This window comes from Eutrigla gurnardus (genome assembly GCF_963514095.1).
Source record: "Eutrigla gurnardus genome assembly, chromosome: 18".
NCBI lineage: Eukaryota > Metazoa > Chordata > Actinopteri > Perciformes > Triglidae > Eutrigla > Eutrigla gurnardus.
Window position 1 is genome coordinate 16883736 of NC_139929.1, and position 18179 is coordinate 16901914.

Genomic DNA, 18179 nt, shown 5'->3' on the forward strand with positions numbered 1-18179 from the left:
TCTCCTTTATTGATGCACGACATCACATGGACCCAACTCCACTGATGCTGACCAATGAAAGGTTCATAGTTCTTCATAACGCTGCCCGCCACAGTGGAGAAGTAGAGGCAAGGCCACGAAGGAAAGTGAACTGAGCAGAGCCATGGCCTCACCCTGCAGGCACCATGTGAGTAATAGCTTAGCCAAATATGTTGGTTAGTGTGCACCACCAACTATTTGGCTGTGGACAGCATAGTCCAAAATTGCTGTGACTCATGTATGGTTCACTCCGGACTCTGAAGCACCCACAGACCGTACATTAGTCGGACGTGGTCATCAGAACCTCACCCATTGGTTTTACATCTCATTCTGATAAATGATGAAATGCATCCCACACATTCCCTCCCCTCGCTCCCTGCTGATCTCCTGGAGCTCCGATTCCTCGAATCCTCCTCCCACATGATCACATTTACAAATCCATTCCACTGTATTTATCACAAATAGTGTCACTGCTATTCCTGATATTTGTATGTTAACTTTGAGAAGACTCACCCAACCAACACATAACATCCTCAAATGTTCCTTCCTGGTTTCTATGTGTGGTTAACTTGGAAATGTTTAAATAATGGAACGTAAAATTACCTTGGTTTCATATCATATTCATTAAACGTACCCAGAACAAACTGAATGTTCCCCGAACGTTTTTATCAAGAGAACTCTTAAGATGTATTTGCATTTTCACAGGTCATATTTCTCTTGCGGGCTACGACCTCTTTACGCCGTGCATCCTTGTGTTGCATAATGAAGATAAATGATCCACGTATAGTGAGTGCAACACTGTGTGGAGACTAGTATGGATTAGAAATACAGTATATAGTACATCTGTTCTGTCACTTGTAAAAATCCTCAACAAGCAGAAGAAAGAAACTTGTCAATTCAACTATGGCATGTTTTCCATTTTTTTGCATTCTGTATGTAATGAACTATTAAACTAGAACAGTGTAACTCAAAGATAAAAAAGTGCATTTATTCATGAGCATTACAACAAACATTCCAACGTATTTTCACCGACGTTTGTGCACGTTACCGATGTTTTCACACTATCCTTCCAAGGAAAATGGATTTGGGGTATTTGTCTCTCAGAGAGGACCACTGCACAAAGAAGTAGTCCGATACTGGATACAGGATCTTCCCGGTGAGGGACAGCGTCTGCACCCGGCAAATGCTTTCAACATAAACTATCAAGACTTTCTTCATTCCCAGAATTCCAAGCAGGAGTCCTGCTGCACACAGGGGAACGCAGGTCCCTGGGCCGTTACACAGCACCTGAAACAACACAGAGAAGGAGGGGGATGAGCACATTTCCAGGAAGTGACACCGTTTTTTGTAAGCTACAGAGAAAGCAGCACCCTGGGGCTGGTCTGGACATCTGGGACAGAACTCTCATGGCAGACGGCCCACAGAGGAAAGGAGACAATTCAGGGCCGTTTTAAGTCGGGTTAATCCCAGGCTGTCCGGTAGATAAAGGGTTTTCATCAGGATGAGCAGCGGTGGAAGATCCACCTGTGTTGAACTCATATCCACACACAGTAAAATACTTTAATATATTTATATCTTGCAGAAACATTCTCTAGTTTCACTGCTTTCTAGTTTGTAAATCACTGGATAAGAAGTCTAGATTAAGATTTTCAGATTTGTGCCTGACAGACATCTGTACTTGTATGAACAATGATGACTGTTTGTATCAAACTGTGTTGAAAGAGTTTTAATCTTTATTGTACTTACAAAATGTTAACTGAATAATTTTTTTTGTTGAAAAGACAGAATTAGAAAGCTGGTTAACTCAGGAAGTCCACCAGTAGACAGAAGTCGCATTAGTCCTCTACGTAGACCTCTACATAGTCCTTTATGGGGAGGGGGGGGTTCTGGGATGTATAAGTGGCCTCAGGGCTGAAGAGGAGTTGAGGCAGTTTAGCTCCACAGGAAACCAGACTGAGCTGCTCTGGAGTCTGGAGAAGTCATTATACATGTGCATCATTCCTCCCCACACTGCTCTGGAAACGACGTGAAGCTGACACAGGAGAGCTCAGCCAGTCTGACCCACACAATGGAACGGCTCATGTAGCAGCACATTACAATGACACACCTCTCACCTTTTCACTGCTCAGCTTAGGGGCTCACTGTGCAGAAAATACTACAAAAGTCTGTCAGAAACATCAGCACATTTCACTGCTTGCTCCCCCTGGCTGCAGAGGACGGTACTCCGGGTGACTGCTACATGTGGCCAATCACTAACTCATTTATTAAACCAGAAGCACTTTGTCTGCTTTACACTTTTTTCAAATAACTAAACACTGGGATGAACGGTGGTCTGATTCCCAGCTCATCCAGCATGCATGCCAAAGTGTCCTTGGGCAAGATACTGAACCCCAAATTTGCCCCAGAAGGCTGAGCCATCGGTGTGTCAATGAGTGTGAATGAGTTAGATTAGATCAGATCCTGATGTGCAGGCGGCTCCTCTGCCATCAGTGTATGAATGAGTGTGAATGGCTGAATGCAGACATGTATAAAGCCTAGAAGACTAGAAATGCATTTCCATCTATAAAGATGGAGGATTCACAAGGGACATATTATAAAAAGAATGAGCACGGTGGTGTGTTGAACCGTAAGATAGTGTGCTTGACGTGCATACCTTTGTTTGTTTGTTTGTTTGTCTGGCTTCTTCGGTCTTCGGCTTCTTGTTGATGTGTTAGTAATCGTGCCAAAATAACTTAAAACTATCTTTTGTTTTTAATGACTGTGTTATCCATTCATACTTCGCCTTGAGTTACGTGCATGCAGTAAGAACTGTTTTCTCCGTGATCCAACAAACACACCGCCACTACACACCCGTGTCCAATTTATCAATTAATTGTGTTACATGAGCCATCACCATCAAGTTACCGCCCCCTTGTGACATCATATACCAATACCCAAAGTCTCCTTATTAAGCTTTCAAAACACAAACGTATGTCGTACATTCGGGTGTCTGGGTCCACTCACCATGTCAGGGCGGAGTTTAAACACCAGAGGAAGAGAGTACCGCAGAGCGTCCAGGGTGCTGATAAAAGAGGAACTCCAAGACTGATGGACCTCCCGGCTCCGAGGGATCCGACTGATGGTGAACTGCAAAGAGGAGACGACTATCAGAGGAGCTCAGATACGTCACCATAGCAGGGGTTCAGACAACAGTGGCTTTAAACGGTCACATTTAGCAGATTGGACTGCCTCCACCAGCACATGAACAGGTCAGAAGGTAGACATTTCAAACGATACTGCCAAACAACAATGAATGTTCACTCAAATCACAATCAGTGTTCCCTTTTCCATTTAGTCATACAATATATATGGATGACATGTCACTTTGTCATTAAAGACATAGTAAAGTGTCTTTCCGTGTATTCCACAGTCTGCACTTTAACATCAACACCAACTACTTACTGGGACATGTGGACATCTGGACACTAGGGGTGTAACGATCCATTGATCTAGATCAATATATTGATTTAATGATTCATAATCCTATGTGATCGATGCAAAGGGAAGAGGCTATTATTTTGAAATTCTCATGGCACGTGACACTGTTTCCACCTATGTGCGCCTCCTTCAGGATAGTAGTTGTTTTTAAATGTGCTACACAAATGCAGCTTCATTTGATTTGACTGTGCATTAAATGTCACATCCTCTACACCATTAACAAACTACACTGCTCACTAAAACCTTGAATATGGAATAAAAACCCAGTTGAAGGAGTATAGATATGCATGGTTTATGTTCAGAACTGAAAGGTCACCAAGGCCTCTTTAAGTTCATTGAGAACAAAATATGTGCACTCAGACATGAGATATGTGGCACTTTATAGTGAAGAACAGATGGTCTCATTTTTTATTAAAAACAATATATTGTTTTTAACTTCAATGGCTGGAAGAGTTCAGTAATAAAATAGTCAAATTATATTTTGGCTGCTTTTGTGATGCAATATAAATGTAACTGATTTTAAATGGGTTTATCGTCTTATATCGATCGCGGGACCCAGAATCAATCAAAATCATATCGTGCCACACTTTGTGGTAACGGCAAATATGGTATCGTTGTCCAAATCAATAGAATGTGATTTACACCCTGAGTGGGCACATAGCATAAACCCAACATCTCTCTCCCCCCTCTGCGTCTGAGCTGGACATGTGGGGGGACAATCATCCATCCTCAAAGGTAAGCCTGGACAGCTGTGTACCTGTGACTCCGAGTCCGACTGTTGTTTAGAGTTTTCAAAGGTGCAGATTTTCTCCTCACTCATCGTGTCGGTGTCAGCGATGACGTAGTGTCGAGGTGTGTAGGCTGCAGACAGGCTCTCCATCAGCCGCAGGATCTCGGAGGTGTGACCACCTGGAAAACACAAGATCCTCTGTCCATTACACACAGTGAGGATGAACATGAGCAACATCCTCTGGTCTGACAAATGTCTTATTCTCGTTTCTATCAGACACTTCAGCATCTAATGCAAGTATCGTAGCAACTATATATGCCCATGGTGTCGCTCGGCTCTTAATATTATAATCAGACTATATTTATGTCTGAAGAAAATATATTATTGGTTGTATAAAAGGAAGAAACTGTTTCTATGACTTCCTGTAAATTCTTTGAAGGCTGCTGGAAATGTCAGACTGGACTGGAGCTTTTAGCCTCCTCTCCTTCTCTTCCACATATTCCTGCTCCTCCTCCTCATATTCCTCCTCCTGCACCTCCTCCTCCTCCTCTACTTTCCCGGAGGAGCAGCTCATCTCCAAAGAGCCTGATACCTGAGTAAAGTCCAGGGTAGTGACGTTGCGGGTTGTTAGCATGGAGGCTAACGTTAGCTAATAGCAGAACTTGGAAACGGCATTATTCGCGCTTGAGCACTAGAATTTGAAATTGTCTGACAAATAAAAGGGCGATTTATGGCTAACGTCATCTGGCTATGACTGAAGTTACGCTGTGTGACGTCACAGTTCCTGTGGTAGGTGAGTGTACGTCAACAGTTAATGTTGTGAACGTTACCTGATCCTGCGACGACGAGGACAGCGAGCGGACCTTTTCTTCCAGGTTTGTAGTTTGAGCCAGTCTTCACAACGAGATATAACCGGCCAACAACGAACACACACACAAGTAAGACGGCAAGTGCAGCTCCTACCAGCAGCGCCATGACGGCTACGGAAGCTGTGTAGGGCCAAAGCAAAAAAAGCAAACTTGGAGTGGTTCCCTGAGTTCAGGCTTTCAGGCAGATTTCCCAAGCTGAGTAGGCGGTAATTATCTCCTCACTGTAACTGTAACTGTAATTATCTCCTTACACCCCACTTTCACGAATGTTTTCTTTCTACGAACTCACTTACACACATTTGAGTGCTGACATGCAAAATAATTGGTTATTAGGTTTTCTTCAATTCTTCAGTTGTATAATGCTGTAGGATTTAAATTACAGTAATATTTGTATAAGCTATTGTTCATCAGCTTGTTAAATTATTATTTTAATAATATCACAAATCACCTTATAAAATATAACAAAACACTACACTAAATATAAATATATATATATATATATATATATATATATATATATATATATATATATATATATATATATATATATATATATATATATATATATATATATATTGTGTCAGCACAGGGACTGGTACTGCCACTACTGACAGGAGATTTTCAGAGTCTACGGTCTGCTTGTCCCCTTCTGAAGAGGGAGTCAGTGTTATAATAATCCCTCTCAAGCCTCTTTCAGGGCAGCACAGCACTCATTTTCCCTTATTCTTCTTCTCTTGAGCAGCTTTAAACCACAGTTTAAGCTTATTTAGGACCACACACTTCAAAATGTTTGCTGTTTTGTGATGTGTAGATTTAGATTATACATTCAGAAAGATACGATACAGTTTCCACTTGATGGAGTATATACAAGAAGAAAGAAGCTCCGACCTAATAATCTTCTATCATAGACAACCTTCAGTAACGGGCACAACCACAACATAAGTCAAACTAAAGTAAATCTTATGACCTGAGGAAAAGCACACACAAGGTAAAGGTGACATTTCTCCTAAAATTGCTTTATTTTTTTGATATTGTGATAGAGTTTGTTTATTTAAGTTTTGTCCAGATCAATAAACGTTACAGAATGTAGCTGCAAATGTTTGTCAAGGTTAGTTAAAAATCTCCCTTTTAGCTCAAATTCAGTTCTTCTAAGGAACTATTTTTCCAAGAGTAATTCCATTTGGCTCAACAGCTCCGTTAATCATTCCTAATTATTAATACAATTAATACATTCTGAGAGAGAGAGAGAGAGAGAGAGAGAGAGAGAGAGAGAGAGAGAGAGAGAGAGAGAGAGAGAGAGAGAGAGGAAGTATGACGTATGAAGAGATCATGGAGACACAAGATATTCAGGCTGAAACCAGAAGTACAATTAGTGGCAGAGAGTTTCTAGCATGGTGGAAATGGGACAGTATTGGAGCAGAAAGAAGGGGAGGTGGGTGTCGCCAAGGCAACTGTCAACGAGGAGGAAAGGAAAGTATACTGATTTAGGAGAGGGAGCTTGAAATTAGAAAGCACACTGATGCTCACAACATCTCCCTGGATTGAAGGCCCAACCTCTCTTCCAGATAACAGGAGTGGAAGCCACTTTTCTGAGGACAGAGAAACAGGAGTAAGCTTGAGTGGCCTACAAAGCTCAGTATGAGATGGTAGCCTACTCTGTGACAACATCAGTACGCCTTGTATGGATCTCCTGCTGAGATCTATTCTGTGTGGCTGGAAGATGCACCTCCACAGATTCCTCTGGAGAGACGCTCTCTCCCAATGTTCACCCATTTTGAAGATGAGCGCAGAGTCCTTGAAAACTGTGTAGATGATATCCTGACATCCGACAATGACCTGAAGAGGCTGGGCGAGACCACAGAGGAGGATGAGGAAATCCTGAAAGCTGGTGGATTTTTTCTTTTTTTTTTCTGTTTGTTCAGGGCAAGGTGGGAGTCAGCAGCATGCATCAGGAGAACCTGGATCAGGAATCTCCAGAGGAGAGTGGCGAAGACAATAAGGCTCTTGGGGTGGATTCAATACAATTCAAATTCTAAAAAAGCTTTATTTGTCCCCGGGGGGCAATTAGGGGGCACACAGAGATGCTGTACAAGAATAAAGGATAACTGTACAAGAATAAATTGATGGGGGGCATCCTGAGGGGACAGAGACTGTGAGGGGTCCTGTATGATCCTACTCGCTGTCCTCAGTGTTTGCTCACACATGGTGGAGAGAGCTCTGACTCCAGTGATTTTGGCGTACACTTTGACTGTGCTCTGAAGACAGAACCAGCAGGTAATGGAGAATGTGATGACACTCTCTGCGTAGATGGTGGCGAGGGTGTTTTAATGACCCCAAACAAGCTGAGCTTCCTCAGGAGATACTGCGGTTGTTGACATCCCCTCAGGATTCCCTCTGTGTTGGAGGCAAACTTGAGTCTGAGTACTTGGGGGTGAAAAGATGGAAATCCTTCCTCAAATCACCTTCCCCAAAGTAGAGGCACAACAGGAGGAGGAGCAGTGAGGATCGACCCTGCAGTATGGCCCTCTGGCACCAACCTACACATTGACTATGTAGTCGGTAGTTAGCATGTGATTTTGAACATGGCTATACAGTCTGATACTTCAACAGTTATATGACAAACACTCTTGACGTGTAAAATGATCATCATATGTAATTCATGGTACAATTGATCATAAAATGATTTGTGTCAATCGCCACTGACTACCGAACATATTTATTCTGAAATAAGGTCCAATGGTGGACACAGGAAGAGACTTAGCCTCTTTAGAAAAGCATTTGTGATGATTACATGAGTGGCTGGTTAATGTAATTTCTGATTCTCAACATTTCATTGTTTATTTCCACACTGAACAAATATTTTGAATATTTTATAACAACATTGCGATTGGGATAATAATCAATTTCTACACCATTTCATGTACTTTCTTTTTATTTCTCACTTTTTATAGCCACTTTTCAGCTATTGAACATCATCTGAAACAAACTGGCCATGTCTTGCCTACTGTATCATTTATTTTCTTTTTTTCTGTGTACAATTTGTTTGTTTTTTTGGTCCTGTTTAAAAAAAACAATCATATTTTAATTTCAGTTTGTATTATTTGTGTTTATTGTATCTCATAGGTTACTGACTCAGACCATTGCAATAATTTGCTAAATCATCTCTCAGCCTCTGTATTCTATCCATTTTCTCTTTGCTTCTTCACATATTTTTACGTTAATTTAAAAACAAAAGTATATTGACTGTGCAAAAACTACAGACACGTTCCTTTGAGTCGAAAGCTGCTATTTCCGATCTTCCCAAAGGGACGCGAACGCAGCAGACGCGGAGGCTGAACAGCAGCATCATGAGGACGGCTCCCAGCAGCTGGACCGCATGTCGTCATTAACAGCAGCTGATCGGTGACAGGTCGGTAACAGCACACTCATGCACTGTATGTAGAGGCGCTGTGGACCGGGGCGTGCGTGTTGTCTCCCTGCCTGCTGTGCGCTGCAGCGCCACAGGTGCACAAGCACGCGCACGGCCGTGTCCTTCACGAGATCACAAGGTGATCAGAGAGACGCAGCACGGAGAGCTGGACGACCCGCCTGTTTTCAGCTCCGTGTTCTCATCTACGTGACGGATCCTCCGATGAGCCTCGATGGACGCGTCCTCGTGAGAAGGCAGCAGCCGAGCAGCACGCAGACACACAGCCGGGTGACCTGCTGGTGACACGACCTTCAGCTGCTGTTCCCAAGGTCACGTTTGAATGGAATAAAACCGTTTTTGAACAGGACATTGCTATTCAAATCAACGTAGCGGGATGGTGAGAGTGGCAGCCATCTTTTATGTGTACCGTTACCATAGTGACCTGGTGGTGGTCTTGCATCAAGTGATGGACTCACTGAGGTTCTAGTAGACCACTTTGACTACTTGACACACTCTGATCACATCATGGATCGTCACACTAAAGCGGTGCTCCAACATGATAGTATCCTCCTCCACTGATAGTCGTTCATGGAAAACCTCACCTGAGTCCACCACTTGACGTAAGTCGGTTTACTTTATATGGAAGTCACTATGGCAACAAATGGCGGCCACTCTGACCACCCTGCTATGCTTTGAATGGGAACGTCCCTTCTACTCCTGTTTTATTTCTATAATAACCTGATAAGCTGATGTGCCGTCATCAGAATCTCTGATTTTGGCCTTCTTTCCTCTCACCTCCTTAGACCCACATACATCAAAGCCAAATAAAGAAGACAAAATGACAGGAAGGATGGACTCCATCTCCATGATGGGCGGCAGCAGGAGCCCCGTGTTCCTCACCGCCCCGTCCTCCCACCACCTCCGACACGTGCAGGCCACCTTCCTGCCCAACGGCAGCAAGAGTGGCGTTGGAGATGCGGAGGCCTCCTGTCCGCCCGCCCGGCCCACCGTGGCCATCCTGGGCTCCGGTGACTTCTCCAAGTGCCTGACCATCCGCCTGCTGCGCTGTGGCTTCCACGTGGTGGTGGGCAGCCGCCACCCCAAACAGGCGGCCCAGGCCTTTCCTCACGTGGTGGACGTGACGCACCACGAAGACGCCGTGGGGAAAGCCAGCGTCGTGTTCCTGGCAATCCGACGCGAGCACTACTCCATCCTGTGGGACCTCAAGCATCTGCTGGAAGGTATAGACACACACACATACACACACCCGGAGAACACGAAGGGGGTCTCTCAGAGTCAAGGATCCTCTGTTTGGACGGGTCCTAAAGAGACCAAGCAAGAGTACTTCCTCACATTCAGAGAGCATACACTGGAACAGCAGTTGATTTTTACAGTTATTATCATCTATAAACGTCTCCTCAAAGCCAACAGACTTCATTGTCAATCAAACATGACAGAAACCAAATAAAAGTCATCAAAATGGTCTCTTTACGTTATTCCAACAATCACCAGCTCTGGGTTGGCGTCCATAAAGCCTTAATGCAGCGATTTAGATGATAATTACACTGCGCTACACGCCGTCTCTCTCTGACGTCCTCGGCCTCAGTGATATTAATAGCTCACTGAACAAGGCTGTCGCTGAGTGATGAAAGTCTTAACAATCTTTTAAATTAGGCCCGAAGCCAGATATGTCATATTCAGAATTTGACTGTTGAGGTGAAATATTTCCGATATTTCCAATGAGGGGACTGGAAAAGGTTGGTGTTGATGGGATTGTGGGTGTTTGAGGTGCATAGAGGAAACAAATCCTTCAAAATCCTGTGAATGAAGGATTCAGTCCCTGGAAATCAGCTGCTGAAGGATCCTTCCTTGACCTTGAGAAACATCGCTGTTGGGAACAAGTCTTACACTTTCTCTTCACAGGGATTGCCCACAAAATGTGTTATATATTTTGAATATTTTGTCATGTTTAAAATACGTGTTTTAAAGAAATCTGTATATTGTGAACACAACAGAGTACAGAACGCCCCTGTAGTTTCATTGTGTTCGTAGCTACGAAACGTTCGGAGCTTCTAACGTTTTGATGAGTCAGAAACATTCCCTCTGTGCACAGTTGACACACAAATTAAGTCTGCTCACGTTTCATGAATGAGACTTCTTGAACTGGTTGTCTTTGTCCTGCAGGCAAGGTCCTCGTGGATGTGAGTAACAACAGGAGGATGAACCAGTACCCGGAGTCCAACGCTGAGTATCTGGCTTCACTGCTGCCTGACTCCATCACAGTCAAGGGCTTCAACGTCATCTCAGCCTGGGCCATGCAGCAGAGCTGCCCCAAAGACGCCAGCACACAGGTACACACACACACACACACACACACACACACACACACACACACACACACACACACACACATGTCTGGTAAGAGATGTTGAAATACTCCATAATGTGAGCTAGGGGGAGCATGTAGATATTGAACAAAAGCGGCCTGAGAATGGAACCTTGAGGAACCCCACATGTGATCTTTGTTTGCTTGTCTTGATTGATTTATTTTTGATTTTTATACGTTTTAACAATTGAGATCTATGACACAGTTGAATATATACTGTATGTCACATGTGCTCTCACGTCTAACCAATGTTCAACTTTATAATCCTGCTCTGTATAGGTGTTTATCTGCAGCGACTCCTTGGAGGCTCGGCAGCAGATAATGGAATTAGCCCGGCAGCTCAACTTCCTGCCGGTAGATATGGGCACCCTGTCTTCCTCACGGGAGATTGAGAACATTCCCATCCAGTTATTTCCTGGCTGGAAGGGTCCCGTCCTCGCTGCCGTGGCCCTCTCCATCTTCTTTTTTGCTTACTCTTTTGTACGAGACATCATCCACCCATACGTGAAATACAAACAGAGCGACTTCTACAAGATCCCCATAGAGATCGTCAACCGGACGCTCCCCACTGTTGCCATCTCTCTCTTGGCACTGGTGTACCTGGCAGGCCAGCTGGCCGCTGCCCACCAGCTCTACTATGGAACTAAGTACAGGCATTTCCCACACTGGCTGGAGGGCTGGCTGCAGAGCCGCAAACAGCTGGGCCTCCTGAGCTTCTTCCTGGCTGCCGTCCATGTTCTCTACAGCCTGTGTCTGCCCATGAGGAGGTCTGAGAGGTACCTGATGCTCAACACCGCCTACCAGCAGGTGAGCGGAGGGAACACTCCTCACACCGTGTCCACACACTGATTTGACCTTCAACAACACAAAGCCAAGGATGAGCGTAACATTTAAGTAAATATGATTATTGACTCCAGTGATACCACTGATAGGAGAAGATCAATATAAATCTCTTGCCTGTGTGTTAAAGAGTAACGCCTCTAGAAGGTAAAAACAAAGGATCAACATGTGCAGGTGGAGACACGTCCAGTCACATGTATTATTGTCTCATTTTCATAACTAGTGTATCATTACAATCACAGGCCTTTTCTCTTTACTGTGGACTTCATTGGTGTCTAAAGCTGCCTCCATATATACATCACCTGGCTCCAGATCAATGGTGAAAATTAAATGTCAATACCTTGTTTCAACCAGTAGAGGGCAGTCACTATGTATATTTATAACAATATTTAGAATTCAAATTCTGGATTTGGATCAGATGAAGCTTGTTCGGTTTTATTAAATGTATTTATTATTTATATTTAGCTTAACCTGGACTTACCCTCTGTGATGGACCTTTACATGAGCTAATCAGCTAATAACCACCAAGCCTGATAGATTCTATATGGACCCATCACTAGTGGAGACTTATTCATTTCATATTCGGACTATACACAGTTGAAGTGCAGTACTCAGTATGCTGACATCATAAGGGATTTAAGGTTTGATTACTAAATCTTGGGGTAACAAATAACTCATTTTGCTTATCTCTGAGTGAATGTGTTTCATGAATAACAAGCAGCACAACTGGTGCATGTGTTCCTGTAAACACTGCCATCTGGCCATGCATCAAACCAATGAAAGATGATGAGCTCCATGTTGGTTGTCGGCAGGTCCATGCTAATGTGGAGAATGCTTGGAATGAGGAGGAGGTGTGGAGGGTGGAGATGTACATTTCCTTTGGGATCATGAGTCTCGGGCTGCTGTCGCTCCTGGCCATCACCTCCATCCCCTCTGTGCACAGCACACTCAACTGGAGGGAGTTCAGCTTCATACAGGTACGCACATTCACACTGAAGACGGCCTCTCGGCTTTCTTTCACGATGGACACCCAATCGAAGAAGATGTGTATTACATCTAAATTACGACTCAGAGAAAAAGCGTAAAACCCCAACGTTTGGTCCGGAGGATGCTGAAAAAGAGGACTATTAGCAACTTTAAACATGTCCTTATTATCTTTGGGTAAAGGAATAACTTTTGCAGCTTTCCATTCCAAGGGCCATACACCCTTCTAGACTCAGATTCACAACATGGCATATGAGCTGGGTTATATTAAAAATATATTCCGATACAATTGCTGATTAACTGACTACCATCCTTTTGGATTCCCTCTATACCAAATATGCATATAAACAGTTTAGGTTTATTGTTTCCCAGCTATTCCTTCCTTTTTCATACGTGATAATAGCCTTAATTATGCTAATTTAACTAAAATGTACTTTGTTAAGTACACGCTCTTCACTCAAATTTCAATTAAACTGCCATAAATGTATTCCAGTCTGGCTTTTACCTGTAAATGTTCCTTAAATTAGTGTGGAGTCTTTGGATAAAGTATTTTCAGCGCCGGAAGGCATAAGCTGCACTGCACGATGAGGTTGTTTCCTTTTTCAGCTTTGAATACAAAATATTGTCCATATTTCCAGCCAAAGAAAGTATTCTGTCATGTGGAGGCCGTGATGGTGAACTGGAAAACATTTTCCCTCCAGTGAAGTCTTATATGACATATATCGTTCTTTAATTTGAATTGTGACATGTGGTGCACAATTAATTTTGATGATTACATAAAAATCAAATTTAACATAATTTCAAAATTGGAATCTTGCCAATAATCCCCCTTTTTTTCAAACTGTATCTGTAATCTGATCTTGGTCTCTTTTCCTTGGAACTGTCGGGGCATACAGTTACCTTTTATTGTATCCTAATTACATAATGCCGTTCCATGAATTCCAGACTTGGGTCATGAAGACTTTAGTTTCCTCATCAATCAAAGCTTCTCTTTCCCTCACTGTGAAGTTCCTAATCGGGGCGTTTTTATTAGCCACGTCTAAAAACATCTTTGTAAGAAGTTGCGTGCGTCCACTTTATTTATTGTACACACTTTATCCCAAAGCACCTCATTCACATCCTTAATAAAGTCATTCTCAGCTAAATGTTTAAAAGATCTTTGGTTTAGGTCCAACTTTTGGAACTTTCCTAACAGTTGCCACCAAATCCTGATCACTGAAGCCGATTGGAGTTGATACAGCCTTGAGTACATTTCTTTAGCACTAGAGAAGATGTGGTCGAGTTTCTTAATATTTGCATCGGTACGTTCACCACCTGTATAAATTACACACCTTTGCAATATCACTCAATTTCAATGGTTTTCAGCTGAATAAAGTGCTTTGGGGGTTCATTTCTTCTGTAAAGTAGCTCCATTGCCTCCATGAGCCGTTTCACAGCCTGGACCACAGTTGAAAGCCCCTGATAGAAGCAGCTGAAGTGGACTAATGTTGGTTACATGGTGACGTCGTGTGTCTTTCTGCTGTGTGATAACAGGAAGGCTGATGATGGTACATACACTAACAGCTGCTGTCTTTGCTCCAGTCCACACTGGGCTACATCGCTCTGCTCATCGCCACCTTCCACGGCCTGCTGTTTGGATGGAAGCGAGCCTTCGAGGAGGAGGCCTACCGGTTCTACCTGCCCCCCAGCTTCGTGGTCTCCCTGGCCCTGCCGCTGTGCGTCATCCTCGGGAAGGTGCTGATGCTGCTCCCGTGTGTCGCCCACAAGCTCCACCACATCCGCAAGGGTCTGGAACACGGGCACTACCGGGGTCAGCGCCTGGAGCCGGTGGGCTCGGCTGCCCATGTTTCACCTGAGAGAGTCACCATCATGTGATCTGTGATGTCACATATACTGTCGTCAAATGAGTATTCTTACTTTGTTATTGTGAACAGTTTGCCGATATGTGAATTGTGTACTTATTAGCCGTTTCTATTCACTCTAACTACGTTCTATGACTGTTATGTTCGTCCATCTAAAGTGTTAAATGGAATAATCTTCTCTTGGCTGTATCTTGTCAGTATTTCTGTATAAATATAATGAATTCAATACAAATACAGGAAAAGATTCAAATGAATTATGAAAAGTTCATAGTAGATGTCCATATACAATGTGAACTGGATCTAAATAAAATGTGACAACATTGTCAAGTATCTTTGGTGACTTTCATCGTGCTGCCTGCAGCTTCCATTAGTTTCACTCAGACTGGATCAGAGGGGGGGCGTCGTCATGGTGACTTCACTCATTGGTTCGTGGAGTTTGGAGTTTTCGACTTCGCCATTTTGGATTTGATCCGTCAACATCCGTAATGGATTGGATGCTGCAGCTGATTGGACTCACGTGAACCTCCACAGGTTTGATCAGTTTAAGAACTGAACTCTTAATAACTTTTATTATGATAGAAGTCCAGTCTGTCTGCAGGAAACACGTTTTACATCATTTATCACCAATCAATGAGCTGCAGTGTTGATCTAAATCTGTGAAATCTTGATTGTTCACAGCACAACACTGAACTAGAAGCTCTTAAATGAAAATGTAAATGTGTTTGTGTTAACATGAAGGAACCAGGGAGCAAACATTCATAGTATAAAAATAATTTTAATGTCTCAGATCACACTGAAATCTCACATTACAATCACATCATGGCAAATAAAACTCAATTCACAATGCAGTTTGATTACAGTTTAAGAAGGGGGGGGGGGGGGGGGGGGTACTAAAATAATGTCACAACTCACAGTAACTCCGAGTTGTTAAAGGAAACGGTAAAACTAACAGAGGGAGCAGTAACCAAGCAGCCTGCAACTTAAATCCTGTATCACCACTAGAGGGGGCACTTCTACACGCTGATATTCAAATAAAGACATCGGTCTGTTTTCATGTGATACTTTCAGACAAGAAATTAGGATGTTTTACTTCTGTGTTCGTCGAGCAGTCTGTACAGTTCACACAAACAAGACACCACCAAATGTTGGCTTTAAAAAAAAAACGAGATTCGGGATCTGAAACCGGATCCCGGTGGCGGTCTCACGTGTGGGAGCGCAGCTGCTCCAGCTGAAGCACCAGCTGCGGAGCTCCGGGTCTGCTGGGGCCCTCGCCGCTCCAGCACCGGCTCAGCACAGTCCGACACCGCCGGCCCAGCTCCGACCGGAACACCGGATGGTCCTGAACGGACGGCCGCAAGCTGTGCGCCACGACCGCGTAGAGCACGTGCTGCCGGTCGCCGGTGTACGGCTGCTCCCTGGTGATCAGCTGCCACCAGGTGATCCCGAAGGAGAAGATGTCCGCTTTGGCGGTGAGCGCCTCGCCCCGCAGCAGCTCCGGGGCTCGGTGCGTGTACGTGCCGCCGACGTGGCTCAGCAGCGGGCTGACGGCGCTCACCTCGCAGCCGCTGTCCAGCTTCAGAGAGCAGCCGAAATCCACGATCTTGCACACGTCTTCGCCGGACACGAGCACGTTGGCGGGTTTGATGTCCAGGTGCACGACGCTGTGCGAGTGGAGGAACTCCAAGCCGTGCGCGATGTCCGTGGAGTACCGGAGCCACCGGTCCTCCTCCAGCGGCTCCGTGCACCCGTAAATGACCTGCTGCAGGCTCCGGTCCCCCACGAACTCCATCAGGATCGTCCCGATGCTGCTTTCGTCCCCGAAATCCGCCGGGACGCAGGTGGTCGCCGCTATGACGCGCACGACGTTCCGGTGGCGCAGGTGCGCCGCGTTCAGCTCGGCCCAGAAGCTCTGCCGGGACGCCAGCTTGTTCTTGGTGCACTTCTTGACCCGCTTGAGCGCGACGGTCTCCCCGAGGTAGTCCGCCTTGTAGACGGAGCCGAACCCTCCGGAGCCCACCGGCTGCACGGAGCGCAGCTCCTTCCAGTGGATCACAGTGGACCAGAGCCGGCTGGCAACCCTGCCGTGGAGCCGCTGGACCGGGACTTGCAAAGTGGTGCCGGGGATGTATTTGGTCAGGGGGCTGCTGCAGGTCCCGATGTCCAGGGAGGGGTAGAGGTCTTTGGGCAGGAGGCGGGTGGCGGGGATCGGAGACGGCATGCTGGAGACCACTAGGCAGCTCGAAAGTCTGCTGCTGACTGATCAGCAGCTCTGGAGTGTCCACGCTTTTCAGCACACACACACACACACACACACACACACACACACACACACACACACACACACACACACACACACACACGGGCAGCCAGCTCGCACACCGCCACTTAGCGTCGAGGAGGATGTAACGCGCTCTGTTTGGGTTCACCGGGTTCATCCCGCCGGTTCAACTCAGTTTATGCTCTCTGCAGCGGTGGAGGGCGGGGTAAAATGAGACACGTTTTTTTATGCATTCTGTGGTATTAAAGCAAAATAATATTTGTGTGTGTGTGCATGCCGTGGGCTCCATAATTAGCAGCTATGACGGCTTGAAACAGGGTCCAGGTTTCGAAGTGCTCCATGAGATTTGACTGAGTAGATTCATGAGGCTGGCTGGGGGGAGGGGGCTCCGCCGAGGAACATGCAACACAGCTCAGAGCTCAGAGCTGCTGCTTGTGCCTTTTTCACTCTTTCTACTGACACCTTCCCATGCGTCCACATTCGAAACACAACCTCAGTGTTAGACGGTGATGATAACACACCCATGTTCATGGTGAACTGCTTTGAGCAAGTCCCAGATACACCAGGAAACCAAACGCCGTCCTGTCTGGGTTCATGACATCATCTAGAGGTGCTCGGTGAATTTCACCAAGATGGATTCACTGGATCTAGCAAGAGACACGTCGGATGGTTTACCACAGCTAAATAAACGATTTAGCTGTGATTTAATAGCAATAACCAGATGAAAGGGATGCTGAAATAACTCCATAAGATTAGAGAAAAAGTCTGTATTCATTCTTTGTTAAGTCTGTCTGCAAGAAGACAAGCAAATAACATTTAAAATGTTTGTTTTCTGAATGGAGTCTGGATTGATGAATGCTTTGCTATGCTAACATTGTAGCTGCTCCATCAACACTCCAAATAAGGTCATCTAGACATAAATACGGCAGCGACCTTATTTTTTGGACAATAGACGGTCTCTGGTTTCTCCACATGGTCTGGTCTGGTCTCTGGACTCAGACACTATGGTAGACCTCTGGGGGAACACTGACTGCTACACTATGTTTAGTCTCCATTTCGGATTCAATGATGACAGGACAAGAATCTCAACGCTGAATGAATTACACAAATTATTATTGAAACATTTCAACTCGAGTGAGTACAAATTTTGTGTGGATTTGCTTCTGACGCATTCTATAAAACCTCAGTCTTGCTGATGTCTGTTTGTTTGTTCCTAGTCGCATACTGTTTGTTCAGTCCTTTTGTTTTTGTTAGCCATTGTACTTCTCAAGCTGAGTTCCTCAGTGTTTCGTTCTATCGTCAGCTTCAGTTATTAAAGCTCACTCT

At 44.8% G+C, this 18179-nt stretch overlaps 3 protein-coding genes across 3 annotated transcripts; 1 reads left to right on the plus strand and 2 right to left on the minus strand.

Moving 5' to 3' along the window:
* Positions 1-985: 985 nt before the first annotated feature.
* On the minus strand, positions 986-5203 carry alg14 (ALG14 UDP-N-acetylglucosaminyltransferase subunit). The gene is made up of 4 exons (XM_084033127.1): positions 5056-5203; positions 4253-4404; positions 3022-3144; positions 986-1305 (listed from the first exon to the last, which is right to left on the minus strand). Exons 1-4 carry the CDS (start codon positions 5198-5200, stop codon positions 1075-1077), a joined length of 651 nt encoding a protein of 216 aa, XP_083889253.1. The 5' UTR covers positions 5201-5203; the 3' UTR covers positions 986-1074.
* A 3493-nt stretch (positions 5204-8696) lies between these two features.
* steap2 (STEAP family member 2, metalloreductase) lies at positions 8697-14885 on the plus strand. The gene is made up of 6 exons (XM_084033383.1): positions 8697-8832; positions 9307-9744; positions 10688-10854; positions 11169-11696; positions 12542-12706; positions 14295-14885. The coding sequence occupies exons 2-6, from the start codon at positions 9342-9344 to the stop codon at positions 14586-14588; spliced, it is 1557 nt and encodes a 518-aa protein (XP_083889509.1). The 5' UTR covers positions 8697-8832; positions 9307-9341; the 3' UTR covers positions 14589-14885.
* A 609-nt stretch (positions 14886-15494) lies between these two features.
* mos (v-mos Moloney murine sarcoma viral oncogene homolog) lies at positions 15495-16911 on the minus strand. The gene has a single exon (XM_084033432.1). The coding sequence runs from the start codon at positions 16791-16793 to the stop codon at positions 15777-15779; it is 1017 nt and encodes a 338-aa protein (XP_083889558.1). The 5' UTR covers positions 16794-16911; the 3' UTR covers positions 15495-15776.
* Positions 16912-18179: the final 1268 nt, after the last annotated feature.

Excerpts from the sequence above, each read along its gene's own strand:
- alg14 (XM_084033127.1), bottom strand. The coding sequence starts at position 5,200 with ATGGCGCTGCTGGTAGGAGCTGCACTTGCCGTCTTACTTGTGTGTGTG. Across the intron at positions 3,145-4,252 it reads AGTCGGACTCGGAGTCACAG|TTCACCATCAGTCGGATCCC; the intron begins GTACACAGCTGT and ends TCCTCTTTGCAG. Across the intron at positions 1,306-3,021 it reads TTAAACTCCGCCCTGACATG|GTGCTGTGTAACGGCCCAGG; the intron begins GTGAGTGGACCC and ends GTGTTGTTTCAG.
- mos (XM_084033432.1), bottom strand. The coding sequence starts at position 16,793 with ATGCCGTCTCCGATCCCCGCCACCCGCCTCCTGCCCAAAGACCTCTAC.
- steap2 (XM_084033383.1), top strand. The coding sequence starts at position 9,342 with ATGACAGGAAGGATGGACTCCATCTCCATGATGGGCGGCAGCAGGAGC. Across the intron at positions 9,745-10,687 it reads CCTCAAGCATCTGCTGGAAG|GCAAGGTCCTCGTGGATGTG; the intron begins GTATAGACACAC and ends TTTGTCCTGCAG. Across the intron at positions 11,697-12,541 it reads TCAACACCGCCTACCAGCAG|GTCCATGCTAATGTGGAGAA; the intron begins GTGAGCGGAGGG and ends GGTTGTCGGCAG.